Below are 25211 nucleotides of genomic sequence, written 5' to 3' on the forward strand. Positions count from 1 at the left end.
GTATAGTTCCAAGGGTCCAGTGCTCTGTCTGGCTTCTGAGGGCCCTGCATGAACATGGTACACTTGGAGACAAGTAGGCACACACACAAAGAGGAATAAAACATAAGTGGATTTCTAAAACCCAAACATCATGTTACACACCTTTAAACCCAGCACTCAGGAGGCAGAGGCAGGTGGATCTCTATGCATTTGAGGCCAACCTGGTCTACATAATGAGTTTCAGGACAGCCAATGGTTCACATCCTGTCTCAAATAAATAAATAAATAAATATAAATAAATAAAAAACAAATTATATGCTTGTAAAGTGCTGAGACATTGGCCTGTTATGCACAAGGCCTTGAGTTTGTCTTCCAAAGCTGCAAACAACAACAATAAATCAAATAAAGGATCTAAACTGGAGTTCCCAGTGTAAAACAAGTTACTGAAGTTTTTTTTTAAAAAAAAAGCTAGGAATAGACCAGCATAGCTCTCCAGCCTGGTTGCACGGGTTGGGGAGGGTAATAAAGAGGGAAATCACAGTTCCTTCCCCCCTCCCCTTGCATCTTATTTTTCAGAGTTGGAATGTAGTTTGATTCCCTGGCATTAAAAGAGGAGGAGAGCAGAGCTGGAGACACAGCTCAGTGTTTAAGAGCAGCACCCTTGTGCTCTTCTTGAGACTTTGAGTGGGGTTCCCAGCACCCATCCTGGGCCACTCACAACTGCCTTTAAATTCCAGCTCCAGAGAATTCAACACCCCTCCCAGCCTCCGAAGGTACACACACATGGTATATATTCATATGTATATACACATATATACATAAATAATAAGTAATTAAATTAATTATTTTTTAGGTTTTTTTGTTTTGTTTCTTTTTTATGACAAGGTTTTTCTGTGTAGCCTTGGTTGTCCTGGGCTCACTTTTGTAGACCAGGCTGACCTCCAACTCACAGACATCTGCCTGGTGCTGGGATTACAGGGGTAGGCCACTGTACCCACCTAAGTTAATTTTTTTTTTTAAGAATAAAATTTTCTAGTCATGTCCTAAGGCTTGCTTTCATCAACAGAGGGAACCCAGAGCCTGCTGACCTGGTCTGTAAGAAGCCTAGCAGCTTCCTGTGTCTTTCACTTCAATCCCATGGCCATGTTGTAAGGACGACTAGGCTACTGTGCTTACAAGAGGCTTCGAGGAAAGGCCCTGAATATGAACTACCATGTGGGGAAGCCACCCGGAGACCTGAAGCCACCAAGCCACTCATCAGTATGGAGGGTCTAATATATGAAAGGCCTCCTTTGCCACTCATTCAGGTCACCAGGTCAGTCCAGAAGCAGATATAAAAAGAATCATAGCTCGGCGCGGTGGCGTACACCTTTAATCCCAGCACTCGGGGAGGCAGAAGCAGGTGGATCTCTGTGAGTTCGAGGCCAGCCTGGTCTACAGCCAAGAAACACTGTCTTGGTGGGGGAGGGGGGCGGAAATCATATGATCAATCCAGAAATTGTGGGAAATATCAAATTGTTCAGTGTGTGTGTGTGTGTGAGAGGAGGGAGGGGGAGGGAGGGAGGGAGGGAGAGCAAACGAGTGTATACATGTCCGTGCGTGTGGATGTAGGCACGCATATGTCATGGCACTTTTGTGGGCCCGAGAACAACCTCAGACATCCACTGTTGCCTCTCGCCTCACCTGAGGCAGGGCCTCTCTCTTGTTCTCTGATACGTACACCAGGCAAACTGACTCACATGCTCACATCTGTCTCCGCCTCCTATCTCACCACGAGAGCCAGAATTATAGCCACCATGTCTTACCGCTTCTGGCTTCACATGGATTCTCTGGGTCTGAACTCTAGTCCTCATTTTTTTTTCCTCAGCCCATAACTTGCTCTTTTAAGCCACTAAACTTGAGGGAAATCTCTGGGTGGCTGCAGTAAATAATCAAAATACCCTGAACAATAAGTACAATTAAGAAAATAATACATCCATTTTAAAAGGGGGAATTTCTTGGAAAACAGTAAAATCTCGTAAATTGAAAATAAAATATGAATGCCAAAACCAGAAAAAATACTCAGAAAGGCATTAGACAATAGAGAAGCCACTGTTGAAAAGCAAGTTTGCAAATCCCATCGAAAAAGCTGGTGTGAGACAGAAATCATGAGACAAAGAGCAAAATGTCACAGAGAGAGATGAAAAAGAGCCAGTGACTGTTGAAGAGAAAATGAAGAAAATAAAGGCGAGGCCATGCAAGAGTTCATCTCAAAGTGAGGGAAAAGTCAGCCCTCCTCCCCTCCCCCTGCCGCCGCTGCCAAGAAAAACACACACACACACACACACACACACACATACACAGACACACAGATACACACAGACACACACACACACACACATACACACATGCACACACAGACACACACACATACAGACACACAGACACACAGACACACACAGACACACAGACACACATACACATACACACACACACATACACACACACATACACACACACACACACACATACACACACACATACACACACACATACACACACACACACACACACACCACTCCACAAAAGCTATTCTTCTAGGGACAGCGCAGCAGCACGCTGTCTGAGAGATGAAACTTGCGCCTGGCCATCAGGGCTCTGGAGTTGTGCTGAGCCCTGCTGGCTTTTTCTAGAACTCTCTCACGTGGTCTGCTGGGCCCATTCACAGTCCTTCCATGCCTTGGGTACCAGGTACCTGCTGCAACCCTGTTCCTACCATCAGGAAGAAAGACAAGGATGTAGCTGACTGGGAAGGCAGCCTTTGATACAAGCACCAGAGCTACTTCAAAACCCCAGGATAATGAACGGCCAAGTGCAGCATCCACATTCAGAAAGCAGTCCTCAGAAGAGGTGAACTACAGAGACAAACGTGGAATCCTGCTTGCCTCAGTCGGCAGGAGGTGGGGAGACGATGGACTTTGGCCGGAAGATGGAAGATCTTCAAAACTCAGCGGTGTGATAGTGTGGAATTCTATGAACATAGTTACATTGGACAGTCTAAGTGGGCAGGTGCATTTTAGGATACTTAATGAAGCAGCTAGTGTTAAGAGAGAAAGAGCAAACCAGGCAGGTGGTTCACAATCCTAGCACTTGGAAGGCCGAGGCAGGGAGCCCACTGCCACTTCAAGGCCTGCCAGGGCTACTGAGTAAGTTTCAGGTCAGCCTTGGCTACAGATTCCTATGCAGCCTAGGGGAGGGAGGGGAGGAAGAAGGGGAGGAGGGGGAAGAGGAGGGAGGGGAGGAGGGAGAAGAGGAGGGAGGGGAGGAGGGAGGGGAAGAGGCAGGGAGACACAGACAGATGAATAGACAGACAGCCAGAGAGACAGACAGGCAGGCAGGCAAGGGATATACAGCATATCCCAGGATGGATCATCAGAAACACACAGAATTATGTGTGTGTGGGTATTACATAAACGGCAGTTATTAAAAGAAAAGGAGGGGAAAAAACCAGGAAAGCCATATTGAAATCCATAAATAAGAGGATAAGAAACCTCCTGAGAGACGGAATCGCTCAGCCTGACCCAGGACTTCCTGTCTGGAACACAGGGCGTCCCAACAACCCGGCAACATTTAGAGTTCCAAGAAAAGGAACAAAGCATTACGCTCTAACCGAGCAATGAAATGATAGTTCAGAACGCGAATATATTTCAGGAATTGCACCACTGATGTTTGTCTTCTAAAAAAGAAGAGCTGAGAAAATCCTCTAGGCAGGAATCAGACCTGAATCGACAGAGTCAAGAACGGAAGTGGTTAGAGGCAGGGAAATGCTTAGCCGGCAGGGGGCCTGGGCTCGCTCACCAACACTGCAAAGATGAAAGGACATTAAAGACACCACTAAGAATGAGGAGGTCTCAAACCAGTCAGACAATCACTGACAACACAATCACGGAACTAGGAGCAGTTGGATGAGAAGATTCTTAGAATATAAATGATATAAAATAAGACCTAGATCAACTTTTTCCTTTTTTTAAAGATTTGTTTGTTTGTTTTTATGTGTGTGCTTGTCTGCATGTGTGTGTGTGTGCACCGTGAGTGTGCCTGGTGTGCACCATGAGTGTGCCTGGTGCCTGAGGACACCAGATAGGGCATCACATACCCTGGGACTGGAGTTACAGACGGTTCTGAGCCACCTTGTGGGTGCTGGGAATCGAACTCAGGTCCTCTGCAAGAGCAACCAGTGCTCTTAACTGTTGAGTTAATCCCCGAGGGCAGATTTTAACATGATTTTATCCCTGGAGACAGCAACACTTCGACTAGTTCTAGCTTGGCCAGATTTTCTTGCCAGTTAGGAACCTGCCCTTACTCTGCCTTCCCTCGCCTCTGCCAATTTAATGAGAAAACCTGATAGTTTACCCAAGCCACTGACAAAGCTGTTCAGCAGACCACAACAGCAGAGACAGCTGCTCCACCTGCTCGAGTAGACAGCTTGAAGAATGTCAGCAGGACTTTCCGCTGGACTTCTACACGTGGGTAAGTAGACGGGGTATGGGAAAGGCACAGCACTTCTGGAGGCTGACCAACTCTGTAGGAGTCACCACGTCATTATTAGCTTTGTGTACAGGCACTCAACAACCTAATAGCCATAATTGGAATAATTAGTGCTAACAGCAATAATTGCTGCGTGCCATCATCCATATGTCAAGCACTGTCCTACACACTTCACTGTTTTTTAAATACTATATTCATCTAATTTAATTTCCACAATTGCCCGTTTTGAGGTAAGTAAAACAGACAAAGTAGTTAAGCAATTGGTCCAGACAGCAATGGAAAGCCAGGATTTGACACCAGGAACCTGCCTGGAAGTCCATAACCACTCAACCACCATCCAATGCGCAGCATGTATCACTAGTTCTCCATCGCATGGAATCGAAGGCCCAATTAATGGCGTTAATTAACTTCCAATACACCCATCACGTCCAGCTGAGATTACTGTGATATGATTTGGGCTTTTTTTTAAGATTTATTTTTTGCTTGCGTGTATGTGTGCATGCCTCTGTGTGTGTGTCCCACATGAGTGCAGGCATGCTTGCAGGCCAGCAGAGGATGCTGGATCCCCAGAGCTAGAGTTGCAGGCATTTGTAAGCCATGGAATGTGGGTGCCTGGACTTGAACCCAGGACCTCTGGAAGAGCAACAAATGCTCTTAACCTCTAAGCCATCTCTCTAGTCCCATGAGTTTGATCTTTGATCACCTGCTGGCTCATACTGCTTAGAAACTATCCCTTTTCCAGTCCACTCTAGAATCTTGGCTGATACCCTATCAAGCTTACCCGAATGCCTTCGGAACAGAACCTGTGTCATCACCATGACTTTGCGCTTAATGGTATACTGTGCTTTTGTTGACAATCTGCACTGCTCTTGAGGACGGTAGCTGAGCATCTGAGAAATATATAACATTTTAGTGATGATAAAAATGATGTAAAATGACCACCTTAACCATTTTTAAGAGTGCAGTGCAGTGCAGTGTGCTAGGAACATCCTCAGGGCTGTGCCACAGTCCCCGGCAGCCATCTTTAGGGCTCTTTTCGCCCTGTAAAAGGGAAGCTCTATGCCCATTAGACGTTAGCACTCCCATGCTCCTCTCTTCCCATGCCCTGGAAAACACTGTCTACTCCCTGTCTCTGTAAATTTGACAACTTTGTACTTCAGTGGGATGTTCCCTCAACACTGTGTCCTTAAGTTCATCCACGCTACAGCATACAGTGTAAAGTAGGGGGGTGGGGGGAGAGGAGAGGGAGAGAGAGAGCTAAGACTGAATCTAGACCATTGCTCATGCTAAGCATATGCCCTACTGTGCCCCGTCCTGCCTTGTTAAAGCTGAACAACACTCCCCAATATGCATTGTCTTTATCCTTCATCCATGGACGAACAGATGGTTTTCTCCTGTATGCTCCTTGGCTACCGTGAGCAATGCTGCTATAAACACGGGAACGCAAACACCTTTTTAAAGTGCTAGTTTCAGTTGTTTGGGGGCAAATGCCCTGAAGTTGAGCCGCAGAACCATGTAGTAATTTTATTTTTAATTTTTGAGGAAATATACTACTTATTTTTTTCCCTACAGTGAATCCACTATTTTACATTTCCACTTGGAAATTTTCCTGGGGGGAAGTTCTAAGGCAGCAGCAAGGCAAACAGGTGGTTCCCCACAGAGCACAGGCAGTCTTCGTGGGATTGGCCCGTCAAGCCCGAGGAAAGGATGGCAGGAGCGAAGAAGGTCGGGAAAGTGGCTCTCTTCAAAAGAGGCGCCTGCCCTAGGGAATGACCAATAGACCTAACCTGGACTGGGAAAAGGGTCCGAACCAAGATCTAGGCATGAAGGTGTGAGGGGGACTTGCAGGACACAGGCTTTGGGAGAGAAGTCCCAGGAACTGCTGAATGACAGCACTCCCGGGCTCTCTTTTTGTCACCTCCTTTTGAGCCTCATCAAGGGCTGGGGGAGTAGGGGGACATGATGCTCTAATGCTTCAGGAAATTCCTGTGGTGAGGTCACTGTTGCCAGCTGGGTTGGTGCGCAAGACTTGGGGACTCAGAGAGGTCACCCTGAAGTTTTCCACAGACCCTAGAGAGTCATGCCTACTTGGAGACCCCTGGGTAGGGAAATGACAGACCGCCACCACCCCGCCCCATGAGTCTTCCTCCACATGGGTCTCAGTTCTCAGCACTTACTCTCAGACCACTATCACGATGGTGTTGCTGAAGGCCTTGCCTCCCAGCAAAGTTTCCATAGTTAGGTTTCAAACTGGCCAAATGGCTGAGGTGCCCATGTAACTTATCAAAGCAGACCTGGCCTCCAGGTTCTCCCAGCATCCCTCAGTTCCTACATGTTAGAGGGTCCTCTTGGCTGGCATACCCCACCCCCTACCCTGAACTCTGCAGCCCAAGGAGCTGGGTTGCCCTTCCCTATATAATCCATCCATTTTGGTTGCCCTCTGCACCTAGAACCCCTCCCTCCCCTCTCCTGTCCTCTCCTCGCCCCCCCCCCCCGCCCCCCAGCCCTACTCAGTCTGGTCATGTCTACTCTGGACTCTCTCAGATGTCCCGGCCTCTGGCTGTGCTCTCTCATAGATCTACAGTAAACTTTCTCCTCTACCATACATAGGAGCAGTCGGGTCCTCTTTCTTTCTTTCTTTCTTTCTTTCTTTCTTTCTTTCTTTCTTTTTCTTTTCACTCATCCATGACTTGTAAGAGTCACTAAAGGCACATCTCTGGACACCACAACACCTCCTGGTTCTTCAGAATTGTCTGGAATCAACCCATACTGGAACCACTGTAGCTCATTGCTCCTGTATCACTGGTGGCCTCCAAAGAAGTATGTCTGTCACCAGCTCTTGAGCCTGACTTAAACGCTGCAAATCACAACTGACTGCTGGGAGACAGTTCCTCAGAGTGCAGGAAACAGGCTTCAGGCACCGAGGCTCCAAACAAACACCAGTGTCCCCAAACTTGAACTCCACCCCAACTAGCATGCACTCTGGCAACTGACTGCAGCAAGTTGGGATTCTCAGCCCCAACAAGAAAACTCACCCACTGGCTTTTACAAAGGGCCACTAGAGACCTCAGAATGAAAAGTCAGAGGAATGACTGCCACAGAACACAGGCCACTGCAACAGAGCATGACTTCGTAAATATACTAAACCCACTGGATTAAACAAGCAGCTGGGTGTGGTGGCACACACCTGTAATCCCAGAGCTCAAGAGGCAGAGGCAGGAGGATCTCTGTGAGTTCGAGGCCAGCCTGATCGAGGACAGTCAGGGCTATTACACAGAGAAACCCTGTCTCGAAAAGCAAAAACCAAAAAAAGATAAACACTTCAAAAGAAGGCAAATTGGCAAATATGAATTGTGTATTTATTTTTAAAGGAAAGTCACTAAATAGTTGCAGGAAGTGGAATAATTACAGCAGAGCCTCTGTAGGGTTTTGTTCCAGACAGGCTTGGCTGACACCTAGTTGGCCCCTGCAGAAAATATTTTCTCCTCCACCTTCCTACTTGTGCTTGTTTGGTGTGTGGTGCCAGAGATCAAGCCCAGGCTGTCGCTTATACTAAGTAAGAGGTCTACTGCTAAGCTCCAGCCCAAGCTCCGTTCTTCCTTCCTATCTGGTGTGTGTGTGTGTGTGTGTGTGTGTGTGTCTGTGTGTGGTTTGTTTTATTTTCCTTTTGAGACAGAAACTCACTGTGTAGTGAGTAGCTCTGCCTGACCTGGAGCTTGCTATGTAGCGCTAGCTGGCCTGGAACTCACAGAGATCCACCTGTCTCTGCCTCTCAAGTGCTGGGGCTGAAGACACGAACAGTAACACCTGACCGTTCTTCTCAACTTTTTTTTAATGGTTTTTTGAGACAGGGTTTTTCTGTATAACCTTGGCTGTCTCGGACTCACTCTGTAGACCTGCCTGGCCTCAAACTCCTATCGATCCAGCCGCCTCTGCCTCCCAAGTGCTGGGATTAAAAGCATGCGCCACCATGCCTGGCTTCTTCTCAACTTTCAAAAGTTGAATGCAATGGACAGGACACTCTCCAGTTATGTGGAGAACAGAGACTGACTCTGACATGAACTCTGGTTCCCCATATTTGACCACCTCCTGTTGATGGGGAGGCCTGATGGCACTCAAAGAAAGAATAAGCAGGCTACCAAGATGAGACTTGATAGCCTATGGCCATATAGTGGGGGAGGAGGTCCCCCTCAGTCATAGACCTAGGGGAGGGGAATAGGGTGAAAACAAGAGGGAGGGAGGAATGGGAGGATACAAGTGATGGGATAACAATTGAGTTGTAATCTGAATTTTTTTTTTAAGTTGAATGCATCCCTCAGGACAATACTGATACCATTTTTTGTTTGTTTGTTTGTTTGTTTTTGGGTTTTTGCTTTTTGTTTTTTCGAGACAGGGTTTCTCTGTGTAGCCTTACCTGTCCTGGAGTCACTTTGTAGACCAGGCTGGCCTTGAACTCACATTGATCTTCCTGCCTCTGCCTCCCTAGTGCTGAGATTAAAGGCGTGCACCACCACGCCCGGAGGCAGGAATTGAAGGGGAAGCCGTGGCGGAGTGCTACTTATTGGCTTCTTCTCCATGGCTTGTTCAGCCTCGCTTCCTTACAACACCCAGGACCACCTGCGGAGGAGCGGCACCACCCACAGTGTGCTGGCCTCTCCCACGTCAATCATTAATTAAGAAAGTACCTGACAGGTTTGCCTAAATGCTAATCTTATAGAGGCTTTTCCCCCCAGTTGAGGTTCACTCTGACTTGTGTCAAGCTGACATAAAGCTAGGCAACACATAGTGTTAGCATTTACTCTCTAACACTGATTGTACTACTCGGTCCTCGTCCACCTCTAAGGCTCTCCACCATGACTCCGCCCTCTACCCATCCACTGTTGGGCCATCCCCAAGTGGCCATCCCGGCATCTCCCTTTGGTACCTGCACAGAGAGTGCCATCATTGGGGATGAAGGTCTCGTTGTTGTTTGTGGCCCGGTAGCCTCTGTGGCAAATGCAGTAGAACCCTCCAAGTGTGTTGTGGCAGGATGTGTGGTTCCCACAGATCACAGTGTCTCCAAATTGGCACTCGTCTTTGTCTGCAGATGAATACACAGAAACGATTCGCACAGACGCTGTCCATCCACAGCATGCCTTTTTACCTGGAGTCCTCTGTCAGTGTAGACTAGGGGTCACTACTCTGTGACAGCAGCTTACTGGTCTGTTTCTTTCCTTCCAACATGCCTCCCGGACTAGAAGGAACTGGACAGATTTCATAAGTATGTACCTGGTGTACATGAAACCACAAGAAAAACACAACCTACCACTCTGGGACTCCCTATTATTTGAAGATTGACAGCTGGTTACTATTGTAAGTTTTTCACATTCAAGACAAATCTTAAATGGTGGGAGCTGGGAGTGTGTGGGGAAGCCCATGTGCCTAATATCCACAAGGCTGTGGGCTCAATCCCAGGAGAGTAATAATATGTTTAAAATAAAATATCAGTGAGTCAGCTAGGTGGCTCAGAGAATAAACGTGCTTGCCAGGGGCTTGACAACCTTGGTTCTGTGGCTAGGAGCTAAATAGGAGGGAGACAACCAACTCCCAGAAGTTTTCCTCTGACCTCTAAATGCGATTCACCGACACACATGTGTACACACACACAGATAAAAGGTAATACAGATAAAATGTAAAAGCGGAGAGACTGGGGAGATATCTTGGTGGGTAAAATGATTCCAAATCCCCACACGTACATGAAGCCAGACACGGCAGCACGCACCTGTAATCCCAGTGCGCCTGCGTGGAAATGGGACGGAGACAGGAGAAACTCCAGAGGTGAGATGGCCAGCATGCCTCATGTACACAGTCGCAAGCACCAAGAGACATCATCTTAAACAAAGTGAAGGTGGGGACCCAACACAAGAGGCTGTCCTCTTGATGACCACATGCACACCCCCACATGAATACACACAAAGACGAGTATGCACACGCGCAAATACATATCATACGTACACAGAAAAGTTAATTAATTTAATTTAATAGAAATTTTATAAGCCAAGGGAAAGAAGCTTAGAATTAACTCCATTTTCCAACTCAGCCACTTTCTTGGTCTTTTCAGTATTAGAGAATTAATGTTATATTATATATTGTCTAGTTTTATGTCAATGAACGAATGTGTCCTCAGAGGCCAGAGGCATCTGATCCCTTGAAGCTAAAATTACAGGAGGTTTTGAAAAATCTGATATAGCTGCTGGGATCCAAACTCAGGGAGGCAAGAGCAGCACACGTGCTTAGCCACGGAACCGTCTCTCCTGCCCCTGGGATGAATGGTCTACCCAATGATCCAGGTGGAAAATTAGAATGATCGGCTCCCGGGAAACACAGTGGAATTAGCATCGAAGCCTCGGAGCGGGGCTCCTACAGGGGCAGGAGACACACTGACACAATGGTGGTCACACAGTGTAGAGCGGCTAGACCATGGACAGCCAGCTGAAGGCTGTGGTGAGCATCAATCATTAGCTACAAAGACGATGGAAGGGTGAAGTGAATTTAAAGCCTTTATCTCTGACCTCCAGCAGGGGCCAGGAAACTTTCTTTGCATCTCATTCATGCTCATGGACCTTGAAAGTGGCCGTAAAATATACCTATTGAGAGTCACGGTCATGCATGCTTTTAATGCCTGCACACCTTTAATCTCAGCACTCCGAGAGGCAGAGGCAAGCACATCTTCGTGAGTTCAAGGCCAACCAGAGCTACATAGAGAAACCTTGTCTCAACGAAACAAAACAACAACAACAACTTCCCCCCAAAACACACACACACACACACACACACACACACACACACAGGTATGCATGATGCACTGCTACATGCCAATAAAACACCTCTTGCAAAAAGAGGCGAGGGGGTCATCAGCGACAAACTGCAGCTAATCTTCCTAGTTGATTTTCAGTGTTTTATTTCACTGTTGACTTCCTCTAATCAGCCTCACAACTGTGCTCAGTTCTCCAGAAGACACCCCGCCCCCTGCCCCCAAAATAACCCTTTGGATGTTTCTTTTTCTAGTTTTAAATTACAACTTTTTGTTTGTTTGTTTGTTTATGTATGCATCTGTGTGCCTGCCTCCCTACCTGCCTGCCTGCCTGCCTCCCTCCCTCCCTGCCTGCCTCCCTTTCTCCCTGCCTGCCTGCCTGCTTGTTTGCCTGCCTGCCTGCCTGCCTGCCTGTTTGCCTGCCTGCCTGCCTGCCTGCCTGCCTGCCTGCCTGCCTGTCGCCTGCCTGCCTTCGTGGGCACATTCCTGCCGTAGCATGCATGCAGAAGTCAGAGGTCAACTTGCAGGGAGAGGTTCTCTCCTCTGTCACGTGGTTCCAGGAATTGACCTCAAGGTGGTCAGGCTCAAAAGCAAGCACCCTTACCCACCGAACTGTCTCAACAACCCCCCCCCCTTTTTCTCTTTTCTTATGTGACCTCTTCAACTACATTGTTGGAGCTGGAAAGATAGCTGTGCAGTCAGGAGTGCATGCAGCTCTTGCAGAGGACCATGGTTTAGTTCCCAGCACCCACAGTCAGTTCACAACCACTGTAACTCCAGCTCCAAGGGATCTAACACCTCCTTCTGGCCTCTACAATCACTCCTGTGTACAAACTCACACTCGAGTACACAGATATACACAAATAAAAAATAAACCAAAGATGTCTTGTTTTTACATCTTCTAGCTTCAACCTCAGGTTTCACAGTACAGGGCTATATTGCTAGAGCCAGGACTTTTTAATTTTTCAACTGAACCTAGCACACAAGTCACAGGTAAAGCTATCTGTGTTAAGACTTGCCTGGACGATCAGGAAAACTGAGCACTCAAGCCACAGCTAGGTCAAGTGCACAGCTCAGGTGACAAACACCATACAGAGCTTTTAGGCATGAGCCGACTTGTGCCCTGGCCTTTGTCGTTCTTTCTCAGGACATGCCTGTGTCACTTAATTTTCCTACTGCTATGATAAAACACACGGCAATACAACTTAAAGAATGGAAAGTTTATTTAGGCCTACCGTTTCAAAGGGATAGAGTCCATCCAGGCAGCAAACATGGCCGCACAAGAGGAAGCTGAGAGCTCACATCTTCAACCATAAGCATGAAGCAGAGAGAGAAAACTAAAAACAGGGCGCAGCTGTGACCGCTCAAAGCCCACCCCCAATGACCTACTTCCTCCAAAAAGGCTGTACCACCTCACCGAAGAGCACCACCAACTGGGGACCAAGTGTTCAAATACCCAAGCCTAAAGGGGACATTTCTCACTTAATGTCTCCCTGAAGATTTCAATTGGGATATTTAGGTTTGTAAAAAAAAAAAAGTCCTAGAATTCTTAAGTCCTTTGGCACAATGCCATACTATGGAACCTTTGGTGCATGTGCACTGTGCACACAGCAGTACAAGTAGTCGGATAGGCAGTGACCAGCGGGAACAAATACAGAAATGTTGTAATGCCCTCTCCTCTCCTAAGAGATGTGGCTCCTAAGAGAGACAGGTGGGTCTCTGTGAGTTTAAGGCCAAACCTGCTCTACATAGTAAGTTCCAGGACAGCCAGGGCTATATATAGAGACCCTGACTAAAAAACTAAGAAAGAAAGAGAAAGCCTGGCATAGCCGTGGAGAATCACTGGGCCTTCTTGGCTGACAATCTAGCTCCAAGTTCAATGGGAGATGCTGCGCCAAGGTGAACAGTGTCTTCCTCTGGTCTCTACACATGCCCCTCCACACACATATGTGCATACACAAGACGTGCAGCACGCACATGTGTGCATACACAAGACGTGCAGCACACATATGCGCATACACAAGACGTGCAGCACACATATGTGCATACACAAGACATGCAGCATGTGCATACACAAGATGTACAGCACACACATATGTGCATACACAAGACGTGCAACACACTCATACTCACACACAAAAATCAACACAAAGGGTACAGACACTGTCTATCCACAGCTACAAGGCAAAACTTCTATGGAATATAGCAAGGAGGAAACTGAGAAGTTATTGTCAAATTTATACAATTAAATTGTTATGACATCCTCTCTGAATTCTGCTTGACTATCAATGATATCTGATTGTTCTAGCACAGAAACCATGAGGGAAAAGGAAAGAAGAGCCTTAGCTGCATCTAGTCTAAACAAGTCATCTTAAAGCATTCTTTGAAGTCATCCCCCAAGAATTAAGAAATGAAATATTTGCTTTTGTTGTTAAGTTAAACTCAGGACACAAAACAGACTTCCAACCTGTGTAGGTCAAGGATTTTCCAGAGAGTTTATGTCAACGACATCTAACACGAGGGGTCCTTGCTTAGAAACACCAGAAAAATGATGTATCTAAACAATAAAGCCAAGATTTTGCTGTAATTGGCAAAAGCTCATTAAGAAAAACATGTGAACAAAACAACGATGTTTGCCCTACATGGACACTGACTCTGAAACTGGAGTACCTTTGGTTTTTATTCAAATTTTCAGCTTAACCCACCACCGAAACTTACCAACACACCGTGTCCTCCCGTTGCCCCAGAACCCATAGTTGCAGATGCAGATCCACGTCCCTTCCTTTTGCTGGCATGTGGCATGTTCGTGGCAAGTGGCACAGATGTCTAAATCTAAGTCAGAAATCATAGCGTTTCAGAAACAGGAAGTCAAAGGTGAGAAATGTTTAGTCAACGCACATGCATCACAGAGAACCAAACCATGAAGACCAAAATAAAACAGGTCAAGTTCAAATCCCATTCGTAGACTCAGTAGTGACTCACTGTCCACAAAAGACCATGCAAAGTCCTCTGTCAATCAATGCTCAACGCTCTTCACCATTTGTCTTCCTCACCAGCTCCTCCAGCTTCCTGTTCCTAAGCAACTACATGATACCTTCCAGGCAGAAGGGACAACCACCCTTTCCTAATAGGCCTTTACTATCCTCCTCACCATGATCAGGATGCTCCCCTCACCTCGAACGCCTACCTGTGCCCTCTTCTCTACCTGTCTGGTACCCACCCTTATCTTCGGGAGCCGGCCAGAATGTCTCATTCTCTCTGAAGCCTTCCCTATTCCCGAGGAAAGGTGTACACATCTTCTAATCTCCCATAAGACACGTACACTCCCCAGCATTTGGGGAGGCAGATTTCTGTGAGTTCAAAGCCAGCTTGGTCTACAAATTCAGTCTAAGAGAGCCAAGACTACACAGAGAAACCCTGTCCTGAAAAAACAAACCAACAAACAAACAAGCAAAGAATATGGTCGCAGGCCTGGTGGTTGTGGTGGTGTGTGCCTGTAATCCCAGCACTCGGGGAGATCTGTCTAGGTTCGAGGCCAGCCGGGTCTACTAAGCAAGTCCAGGGCAGCCAAGGCTACACAGAGAAACCCTGTTTCGAAGTGAAAAAACAAAAGTACACTCAAAACAAAAGTACACTCCCATAATAAGCATATTAATCTGTTGATATGCTTAATCCCATTTTAGGATTTACGAATGAGCCACGCAAGGATAAGGGTATGACATTTGTCCCGTATGTTCCTATACCCTGATATAGACACTCAACATATTTTTATTGATTGGAAAAAGAGATCCAAAATGGAGCTGGAGAGATGGTTCAGAGGTTAAGAGCACTGGCTGCTTTTCCATAGGACCCATGTTGGATTCCTACCACTCATATGGTGGGTCACAAACATCTGTAAGTCCAGTCTCAGCAGATGCAATGCCTCATCTCGTCTTCTGGACTTCATGAACACTATACACACTTGGTGTACAGACATACATGCAAGCAAAACACCCATATCTATCAAATAAATCTAAAACGTGACTTGTTACAGCTCAAAAGCAAACACAGGAGAGAAGACCACCTCTGCCTCCCTCCCTCCCTCCCTCCCTCCCTTCCCCTCCCTCGTCCTCCCTTTATGGAAAAGTGTGTTTAAGATATCAAAGAAATAACCACTGAGGCCCAACAGAAAGGCCAGACCCCAATTACTTAGACAAACAACAGAAATATTTGAGGCTAAACATCTTAAAACCTCTACATTTACCAAACGGTGATATATGACCTGAGATCAAACAAGAATCTGCACTCAGGGCTGTGGAGAGTATTGAGTTTCGTGGCCGGGTCTCTGTAATTTCAGGAGTGGCCTAGTAAAGAGAATGTTCCAGCGTTGAATTTCAGCCTCGGCTTGGCCTCACCCTTACCCAGATAATACAGCCTAGCCCTCGGGCTGCTCCAGGCACGAGACCAACAGAAACTGGGAGACTTCGAAATACTATTAATCATGTTTCTTGCTTTTGTTTTTTATTTTACTAACAAAAGACAACATATTCAAGGCCAGCCTGGGCTACCTGAGATCCTATCAAACAAATGCCAAAAAAATAAATACAAATAAAATCAAAGATAACATAGAAAGGAGCACAAATCACTAATGGTTACTGATACTAAATTAACCATGAAATAGCTATAAATATCTCATGACCACAGAAAATTTGTTTAAAAAAATTTTTTAATTGGAGATATATCATCTGGCCATCATGTAATAATGGAATTAAATTTCAAAGCAAAAGCTCTGTGCAGCTTCCTCAAGAGAAACTCTCTTATGCAATACTCCCCTACAGTACTCTTTAGAGCAAGATAAGGAATGCCCACTTGATGGCAGATATAAAAGTTTACTGCAGAAAATTTGAGTTTGCTATGTTTTTGTATTTAAAAAGCAAGACTTTTTAAAAAGCAAGCAATCACAGAAGAGAGCTAAATTTTTAATGAAAGAAATTCGAGGAAGCAAAAAAAAAGAAAATAGGAGTTTAAATTTTTAAAAATATTCTTAAAAGATTAGTTTTAAAGACAAAAGAAAGATTTCTGGGTAAACACTGAGGGTTTCAAATACTTCTAACCCCATTACATCTAAAAGAAAGAAAGAAAGAAAGAAAGAAAGAAAGAAAGAAAGAAAGATTAGAAAGGTATAGGTCTTTGTGTGTGTGTGTGTGTGTGTATGTGTGTAGGTGTGTGTGTGTGTGTGTGTGTGTGTGTGTGTGTGTGTGTGTGTGTGTGTGGTGTGGGCGCACGCGTGCTCACACCTATATGTGAAAGCTAAAGGCCAGCCTTGTTATCATTACCCAGGCATTGTCTGCATGTTCTGGTTTGTTTTTGACACACGATCTCTCACTGCCCTGGAGCTCACCAAGCAGGCTAGGCTGGCTGTCTAGTGAGCCCAAGGCATCTCCACTCCCTAGCCCCTAAAAGCATAAATCTTACAATAGACGCTGACGGAAGACAAAGGGTGTAATCAAGATCTCAGACGCAAAAGAGACCAATGCATCGCAATTGCTTTGCAGAGAGGAAGCAACAGAGTCCCTAGGCACCTAGAGAGACAGGCATAAGAAGCTGGAATGGACAGCCCAAGGCCGGCTTGTGCTTGAGCGGGTGCAGTTCTTGCTTTGTCTCTCTTTTTGATGGTGCTTGGGATGGAACCCAGGCCTCCCTCAGGCTGATCACATGCTATGCCACAGAGCCCAACCCCCAGCCAGAGTGAACAGTTCAGTAAGGAGTAATGGCCCAAATCCCCTCCCGGATGCTGATACATGATGGAGTTGGCTAAAAAAAAAAAAAAAAAAAAAAATCAGATGCCCTCAATTTGACCATGTCCCCTTGGTGGAGAAGAAAGGAAGCAGTCTATCTGGATGAGACCTGATAGGTTGCGGACACATGGTGGGGGAGGAGGTCTAGGGGAGGGGAATAAGGTGAAAGAGGGAGGGTGGGGGGAAACGGGGAGATGCAAGCAAGGGGATAACAATAGGGATGTAATGTGAATAAATTATAATAAAAAGTGAACTGTTAAAAATGAGAAAATATGGAAAATACTTATAAAGAAAAAAAAAATCAGATGCCAGGCATAATGGTGCACATTTTTAATCCCAGCACTCAAGAGGCAGAAGCAGGTGGATCTCTGTGAGTTCGAGGCCAACCTAGTCTACAAAGAGAGTTCCAGGACAGCCAAGGCTTCACATAGAGACCCTGTCTCAGAGAGAAAGAGAGAGGAGAGAGAGAGAAGAGAGGAGAGAGAGAGAGAGAGAGAGAGAGAGAGAGAGAGAGAGAGAGAGACTCCAGATCAGAGAGGTCACTGGCAGAGCGGGAGAAAGTGTCCCCCAAATCCATTTAACCATTTTAATAGATTAACCCTTTACCACACAGCATTGTAAAACCAGGCCAGCTCCTTTTGCAGTTTCTAATGCCACTGTTAGGAGATGTACCTCCTTCAGATCTTGTTATATGGACAGTACGTTACCCGTTCAACGGGAAAGGAAATTGAAGGGGAGGAAAATGAGGGGGGAAAAAAATCAAAGGCTGAAGAACTGGCTCAGCGACTAAGGACATTTTCTACTGTTGTAGAGGCCCAGAGTGTGACTCCCAGCACCTATATCAGGCAGCTCAGTTGGTAGAGTGCCTTCCTAGTGTACTTGAAGCCCTGTGTTTCATCTCCAGTGTCACTTAAAAGAAGGTACTCATGCTACAGTCCCAGCACTCAGGAGAGGGAGGCAGGAGGATCCAACGCTTAAGGCCATAGAGTTCAAAACCAGCCTTTGTTATAGGAGAACTTGTATCAAAAGAGGAGGAGGGGGAGGAAGAGGAGGAAGAGCAGGAGGAAGTGGTGGAGGAGGAAAAGAATAAATGGAGGAAGAAGAGATGAGAATGGAAATGTTGAGTGTATTCTAAAGCATTATCATATTAAGAGAAATCACACAAATATGGCCTCGCCCATAGATCTTATTCTTTCTAGAGCAGCTGAGAAAGGCACAATGTACGGTGTTTATGAAGCCATTTGCTGGTTGGGTTAGCCTTGTTCATCTATACACAGCTGCTTCCCATGAATCTGTAAAATGAAGATGGCATCAAACCCATCTCACGGTTTCTGTGATGACCACAGAATAAATGAGTCAGTACGAGGAAAGTTATCCGAACATGCCCACTCAACACTGTAATAATCTCTTAACTTCTGGTAACAGGAACCAGCACCGAGGGTTAACCAGTTGACAAACAGTTACACTAATGGGAGGAGCAGTGGATGTCGCTTGGTGCAGAAGTCCAAACCAAGACCTATCTAGGCATGGACCGGCAGACCCTGCAAAGCATAGATATGTATTCATTCCTTGCCTCCCCTTCTGAGCACAGCTTGACTGGGGAGCTGGAGGTTCAACTTCAGAGCCTTCTCAACCCTCCTGTCCACGGCAGCCAGGAAAATCTATACCCCAGCCCCAGCAAGCCCTCTCGCTCTTTAATACACCAGCTGTCTTAGTTAGGATGTCTGCCGCTATGATAAAATATCATGACCGGAAGCAACTCGGAAAGAATTTATTACATCTACCAGCTTGTGGTTCATCATCCAGGAAGGTCAGGACAGAAACACAAGGCAGGAAGAGAAACAGGCGCCATGAAGGAACGCTGCTTGCTGGCTTGCTCCTCGTGGCTTGCTCAGCCTATTCTCCCACACTATTCAGGACCATCTGCCCAGGAACAACACAGTCTGTAGTGAGTGGAGCCCTTCAGCATCAATCATGAATACAGCAAATATCCCATGGACTCGCCTACAGGCCAATCTGATGGAGGCGGTTTCTCAATGAAGATCATCACCTCTTCCCAGATACGTGTAGGTTTGTGTCAAGCTGGCAAAAACCCAGCCAGCACAGCAGATCCTTAACCACGCCTGAAATGAGCCTAGAACAGGAAGAGGCGCTGTTCTCAGTCAAGGGCAGAGAGGAGTTTGCCGAGGCCTTGAACTTCACATCTCTCCGTACTCACGTAACTCCAGCTAGCCCCGCAGGACCACACAAACCCGGCAAACTCACTGCAGAACCTTCCTGAGAGTCCCTTCCCCAAACTTACGGAGACATGTGGAAATACATTAAATGACCAAATGGGGGGGCCCAATAGAGTCCAAAACTCAGAAAGAAAGAAAGAAAAAAAAAGTCTAGAATCAAGTCTAGAATACTATATACCAAATGGCAGTGTTCCTAAGAAAGTACATCAAATTCCAGAGATAGAATCCAGGAACCCAAGAAATATATTCTCTCCTCTCCTGCATCCTTAACAGAAAAAGAAACAAAGAAACAAAGAAAGAAAGACAGAAAGAAAAAAGAAGCAAAGAAAAGAAACAGAAAACCAAGGCCTCTCCTTTAGTCAAATGCATTCCACAGTCTTCACCCTAGCCAGAGTCTCTACTTTAGATGGATCCAAGCCAGAAGGTTCTTTCTCCCACGCCAAGTGGTCATCAAGCAGTCTGAAGCCTGTACCCCTCACCCACTAGCCCCACTAACTCTGGTCATTCAGAACCCTTAGCCTTTCCTTGTGTAAAATGTTTCCAGGAGCCATGGCTTCCTTTGGCCATCTCCAGTTCACTTTCTTGTCTGACCAAGGTCAATCCACAGTGGGCTTGACACCTGGCCTCCAGGCCCAAACCAAATCCACATTAACTATAGCATCCCAATCCCGACTCTGAGCCTGGAGTTAAACAGCCATTGGTTTGGGACCCACCCTTAAGTTCATGTCCGGCAGTCACCTGCTTCAGCCATTCAGTTCTTCTCTCCATCCCAGTAGTGGCCCCACCCCTGACCCCTTCTCCAGCAGGCTGTGAACTTCTAAAAAAAAATTTTTTTTGGTGGTGTTGGATGTGAGACCGAGGGCCTCTCAAATACTAGGCAAGCACCCAACCACACTGAGGTACACCCCAGCCCTGTGCACTGTTCGTAAATCCAAGAGTTTGTTGGCTAGTGCCGCAGACACCAAGCAGGGAGCTCATCTTAGATTTGACCAGAAGACCAGGGACGGGCACAAGATCAAGTCCCTGGGAAGGCAAGGCACTGGGGAAGGCCTTCATTAAGTCTCAACTCACGCCTCGCCTTAAGCAACTTTCTACCATTCTAAAGCCATCCACTCTCTCCAACTCTCCTGCCTCCCTCATGTCCACTATGCTGCTGCCCCTCATGAAGACAGAGTGGGGACCACACCTATGAAACACTTCAGTATGACCTTTTGGTTCTGTCCTTCCCCCTGACCTTCCTGGACCCAGCCAGGCCTGAGCCAACAAGTACCTCAGCCGCTCCCAGACTCAGAGCAAAGCCACAGGAAGGTTGAGAACAGGACAGACTGGTTCTGCCCTTCCTTGCCCACTCTGGAATCCCCTGGGGCCAGCACCCCACACGCTCACCACACCCTCCTGCTCCCTAGCTTGTGTTTCCCCACTTCGTGCAGATTCAGGCTTCAGCTCACACACACACACCCCAAAACATCTTCCACCAGTTAAATGTAACTCAGCTCAAGCCACTAGCAAGGGAATCTACAGGTCTGACTGGCCGAGATGCTAGGATTGGCAGCAGGCACCTATAATCTAGCGCTTGGGAAACCAGGCAGAATTGGGAGTTTGAAGCCAACCATACCTACAGTGGAAGAACCTGTCTCAAGAAAAAAGTACAGATGATGGTGACGGACTCCTTTGCTACAGCCAGGAGTTGGCTGGTTACTATTTGGGTGGTCCCCATTTGCTCCCACGTCACATTCACAATAGAATAGTCACATTCAACACGTACACCAATAGAGGTGTAGTCATGGCATCAAAGAGAAGCAGACACTGCTCAATGGCCTCTCAGTAAGTGAGAGCAGCCAGCCTGGTTCTGAAATAGGAACAGCACGCATGGAGTAAATGCCAGTAAGAGAAGGAAACGGCGGTTTCTTGGCCTCCCCTTCCTGAGATGAACTTCTCCCACTTGCAGCCCAGCTTTACAAGACTCTGTTAAACATCTTATCCCCTCTTGTATATTTCTACCTCTTCCAGCTGAACAATGGCTGCTGGTCCATCATGTGAGTAGGTAGGACTAACTCTTCCCCAAATCCTACACTGGCCTGACCAGCAAAACTGAGGGGTGCCCTCCAGTCCCCCCTAACTTCTCAGAGCAATACTGCGTTGTCAGCCAGAGTTACCCAGAGTTACCCAGGGCTTTTTCTCAGCATGCTGTGAGCTCTGGCTCCTGGTTTCCTCAGCACCATAGGAGCCCAGGTGTTTTATCCATGTGGCTGCTGCATCTTTCTCCCTCCCTTGCATCAGCCATTTAAACTAGCTCCACCCCCAAGAACGCATCCTTGAGCTGGGCACAGTGGACCAGTGGAACTCGCCTGTGACTCCCCACACCTAAGGCTGGGGTAGGAGGACCAGTTCACTCTCACATTTTCTATCTTTGGGAAAGGAGTTGTTTGTTTGTTTGTTTGTTCATTTGTTTGTTTTTGTAGAACTAAGGAGAGGCGCTCAATGAGGCAGCCCTGACTTCATTTCCCCAAATCACTTCACACCTTCCAGGTGGGCTAGAGGTGTGGCTTGGTCATGAAGTGCATGCTTAGGTGCAAGAGCCTGACTTCAATCCACAGCACCAAGAGCATCTGAAAAAGAAAGCGTAGCTAGAGTGACTGCTATGTTCAGGCATCTTAGCCTAATAATTCAGTGGGCCACACTTGATACTTGCCTAGGCTAGAGTCTTTATACAGATCCCAAAACAGGCTTCAATTTTCTACAGGTTTTTATTTACGCTCTCGTGGGAGACTGTGCTGGCTAGTTTTATGTCAGCTTGACACAAATAACAGTCATTTTGGAAAAAGAGAACGTCGAGTGAGAAAATGGTCCCAGTAGATTGGCCTGTGGGCAAGCCTGTGGTACATTTTCTTATTGATGTGGGAGAAACCCAGCTCACTGTGGGCAGTGCTACTCCTGGGCTGGTGGTCTAGGATGTTACAAGAAAGCAGGCTGAGCAAGCCATGGAGAGCAAGCCAGTGAGCAGCACCCCTCCATGGCTACTGCTCCAGTTCCTGCCTCCAGGCTCCTGCCTTGACTTCTCTCAGATATGGAGCATGGCCTGAGAGTTGTAAGCTGAAATAAACCCTTTCCTCCCCCCAAACTGTTCATGGCCGTGCTGTTTTCATCACTGCAATGGAAACCCTAACTAAGCCAGACCAAATCAGGGCAGGAAGAGAGCCTAAGTCATCGAACACCCAAAGTAATGGTGAAATGACTAGGCAACCAGGAATCTCAGGACTTGGGAGGCAGAGGCAAGCAGATCTCTGCGTTTCAGGCCAGCCTGGTCTACAGAGAATGTTCTAGGACTGCCGGGGCTACACAGAGAAACCCTGTCTTGAAAACCAGGCAAAGAGAATTTGAGAGGACAGGGACCCTTGCTCCACAGAGCTCACTCTTACCTCACTGCTTTTGCACTTTGGGTTTTGTGTATGTTTGTTTTTGAGACATCCCACTCTGTGGTCCAGGCTGACGCCAAACTCATGACAATTCTCCCTCCTCTGCATCACACATTCTAGGATTAGACATGAACCCCGCTACTACTCCAGAACTCTTGGCTTTATTAAGGAAATGCCACTGGGTGTCCTTACACATACCGTTTGACATCACTCCCTTCACGGCGTCCTACAATGGCTTCCCACCACGCAGGAACAATTAAAGCCAAGCGCAGGGTCCGCAGGTCAGGATGAGACTGACTCCCTCTTGTGAGATCCAATCTGTTTTCCCGTCTCTAGTCTCTCATGGTCTGTATCCTGCTTTCTCAGGTTGTCCCCAGCCTGGAATTCATCCATTGCACTGTTGTTTTATTTTTGTTTGTTGACAGGGTCTCACTGTAGACCAGACAGAGCTGACACTCACTATGTAGCTCAGGCTGCCCACGGACTCAGGGCAATCTCGCCGGCTGTCTCACAAGCTGGACTCACTTTTACACACATCTGTCAAGAGCGGTCAGTCCTCTCTATGGGATGGAACGCCACCCCCTCCTTTTTCTAAATCCAAGCCAGCCCCTAAGGCGCAACTTGACTCATCTCACGCATAATGGCTGCCCAGTAAAACATAGTCGTTCCCTCTTCTGACCTGTACATCTTCTCGGAGCTCTAAAATCATTCTCCTTTCTGTTAGTTATGTGGGCAGATGGTCACCTCACTTTCCGGTCTGAATCCTCCATGTCAGGTAAATCCCACCATGCTTGATGTTGCATTTTTTTCCAATTTGTCTAAAACTCCCACTATTTGCTAGTCTGTCTCCTAGTGACTATGCACCGCTAGAGTGCCAACACGTTTACATCTGACACAGGGAAGATAGTAGAGGGCTTTCTACGGATGGATGGATGGGTGGGTGGGTGGATGGATGGATAGATGGATGGATGGATGGATACACAGATTAATGAATGAGTGCGTCAATGAACTAAAGAATGAACTCTATTCCTATAAACTTTTTATACCATGTTTTTCGGGCCATAAGACACGCCCAGTTTATAGAGCAGTAAAACAAGAAAAACAGTAAAAACAGCAATCGGACCATAAAGCTCACCCTAATTCCCCCACCCCCCCATACACACTTTGTCAAGGAGTGGGGGTGCATCTTATGGTCCGAAAATTACGGTACTTCTTAGAGTTCTTAACATTTAATTCTTCGTAGAAGTGAAAATTATGAAAAGATAGGTGGAGGGGGGGTGGGGCTACAGGTCAAGAATTTGTCCTGCAACAGCCACCGCCACTGGAAGCTAGAGAACCAGTGGTTCGCCTTTCCATGTGTTCCCACCCGGCTCGCGGCTCCCCAGGGCTGGCATTCGAGCCCAGTCCCCACCCCCACCCACCCCGGGAGGCGCGAGCCCGCAGGAGCAGAGCCGCCTCCACCACATGCCCCACACCCCCGGGCGGGCGGCCAGTCTGGCTCCTCGCTGCTCCGCCTCCTCGATCCCTCCACGCCCCGACTCTTCTCCGCTAGACCCTGAGCGGGAAGCGTCCCTGGCGCCCAAGACCTCGCACTCACCGTCGGTGCCGGGTTCTCTGCTAACGCCGCAGGCCAGGCCGAGCAGCAGCACAAGCCGCAGCAGCCGCTGCAACCGGCGGCTAGGCGAGCCGAGCGTACCCCGGGGCCCACGGCCCATGCCGTCGGCTCCCTCACGGCGCCCGCCACTCCCCAGAACCCCCTGTGCGCAGAGATAAGGCCGGCGGCTCTGGGAAGGGGCGGCGCAGAGGCTTCCGGCCGAGGGCAGCAGAGCCGGGGTCCCAGGACATAGGTGCGTCTGGTGCACTGGCTGTGCGCGAGACCGAGAGAAAGCGAACTGTGCTAGCGAGGAAGCATGACAGTGACTTGTGGGACCCTGGAGAAACCAGAGAGAGGCAAGGGCCATAAGAAATGGTCAGGGAACTGAGATGTGGTTGCCGCACCGAGGGAGAGAGAGGAGAGGGCGACAAGTCATGGGTCAGTCCACCCGGGGTAAAACTACTGGGCCAGGTGACAAAACAAAAGTTCGAGCTGCTTGATGGACACCACCTTGGCACATTAGGAATCGAAAGGGGAGGAAAACGTGGTGAGAAAGATTTGGATAGAGGGACACAGTGTATTCTATAATCTACTACGGGAGGAACTGCTTTAGGGTGGGGGACAAAAGGTTGGAGAAATATACCACCGCGGAGTTAAAAGTTTCTGTTCTGAGAACAGGATCACATCGTTATGGAATTCAGCCCAGAGCTGCTTCCGGAACGGGGCGGGGAGGGCGGGGACTTAGGGGGAGGAGGTTTGGCAAGAAGCAGAGACTGAGTGTCCAGGTTGGAGTCCACCATATCTTAAGACTAGTACACTATTAGAGAAAGAGAAGTCAGGAGAAACTGAAAACGTTCCTTAGATCTATGATTTGGGTGGGCAGTGGTG

The 25211-nt window shown here is 47.4% G+C and overlaps 1 protein-coding gene across 6 annotated transcripts in view; it reads right to left on the minus strand.

Annotated features, from left to right (window-relative positions):
* The window catches only part of SUSD1 (sushi domain containing 1), a 120014-nt gene extending 95038 nt beyond the window's left edge, over positions 1 to 24976 (minus strand). For 2 of the 6 annotated variants that reach the window (XM_084749704.1, XM_084749702.1), the window contains exons 1-3: positions 24327 to 24970; positions 14018 to 14131; positions 9431 to 9586 (exon numbers count right to left, since the gene is read on the minus strand). In XM_084749704.1, the coding sequence (XP_084605830.1) occupies positions 9431 to 9586; positions 14018 to 14131; positions 24327 to 24690 (634 nt within the window). In that variant the 5' untranslated portion in view covers positions 24691 to 24970. Of the gene's footprint in view, positions 1 to 9430; positions 9587 to 14017; positions 14132 to 24326 lie in introns of all 6 variants that reach the window. The other 4 variants (XR_014773102.1, XR_014773103.1, XM_084749701.1 and 1 more) reach the window with 4 other exon arrangements.
* Between the last annotated feature and the right edge of the window lie 235 nt (positions 24977 to 25211).

Source organism: Acomys minous, assembly GCF_964271855.1.
Source record: "Acomys minous genome assembly, chromosome: 1".
Classification (NCBI taxonomy): Eukaryota; Metazoa; Chordata; class Mammalia; order Rodentia; family Muridae; genus Acomys; species Acomys minous.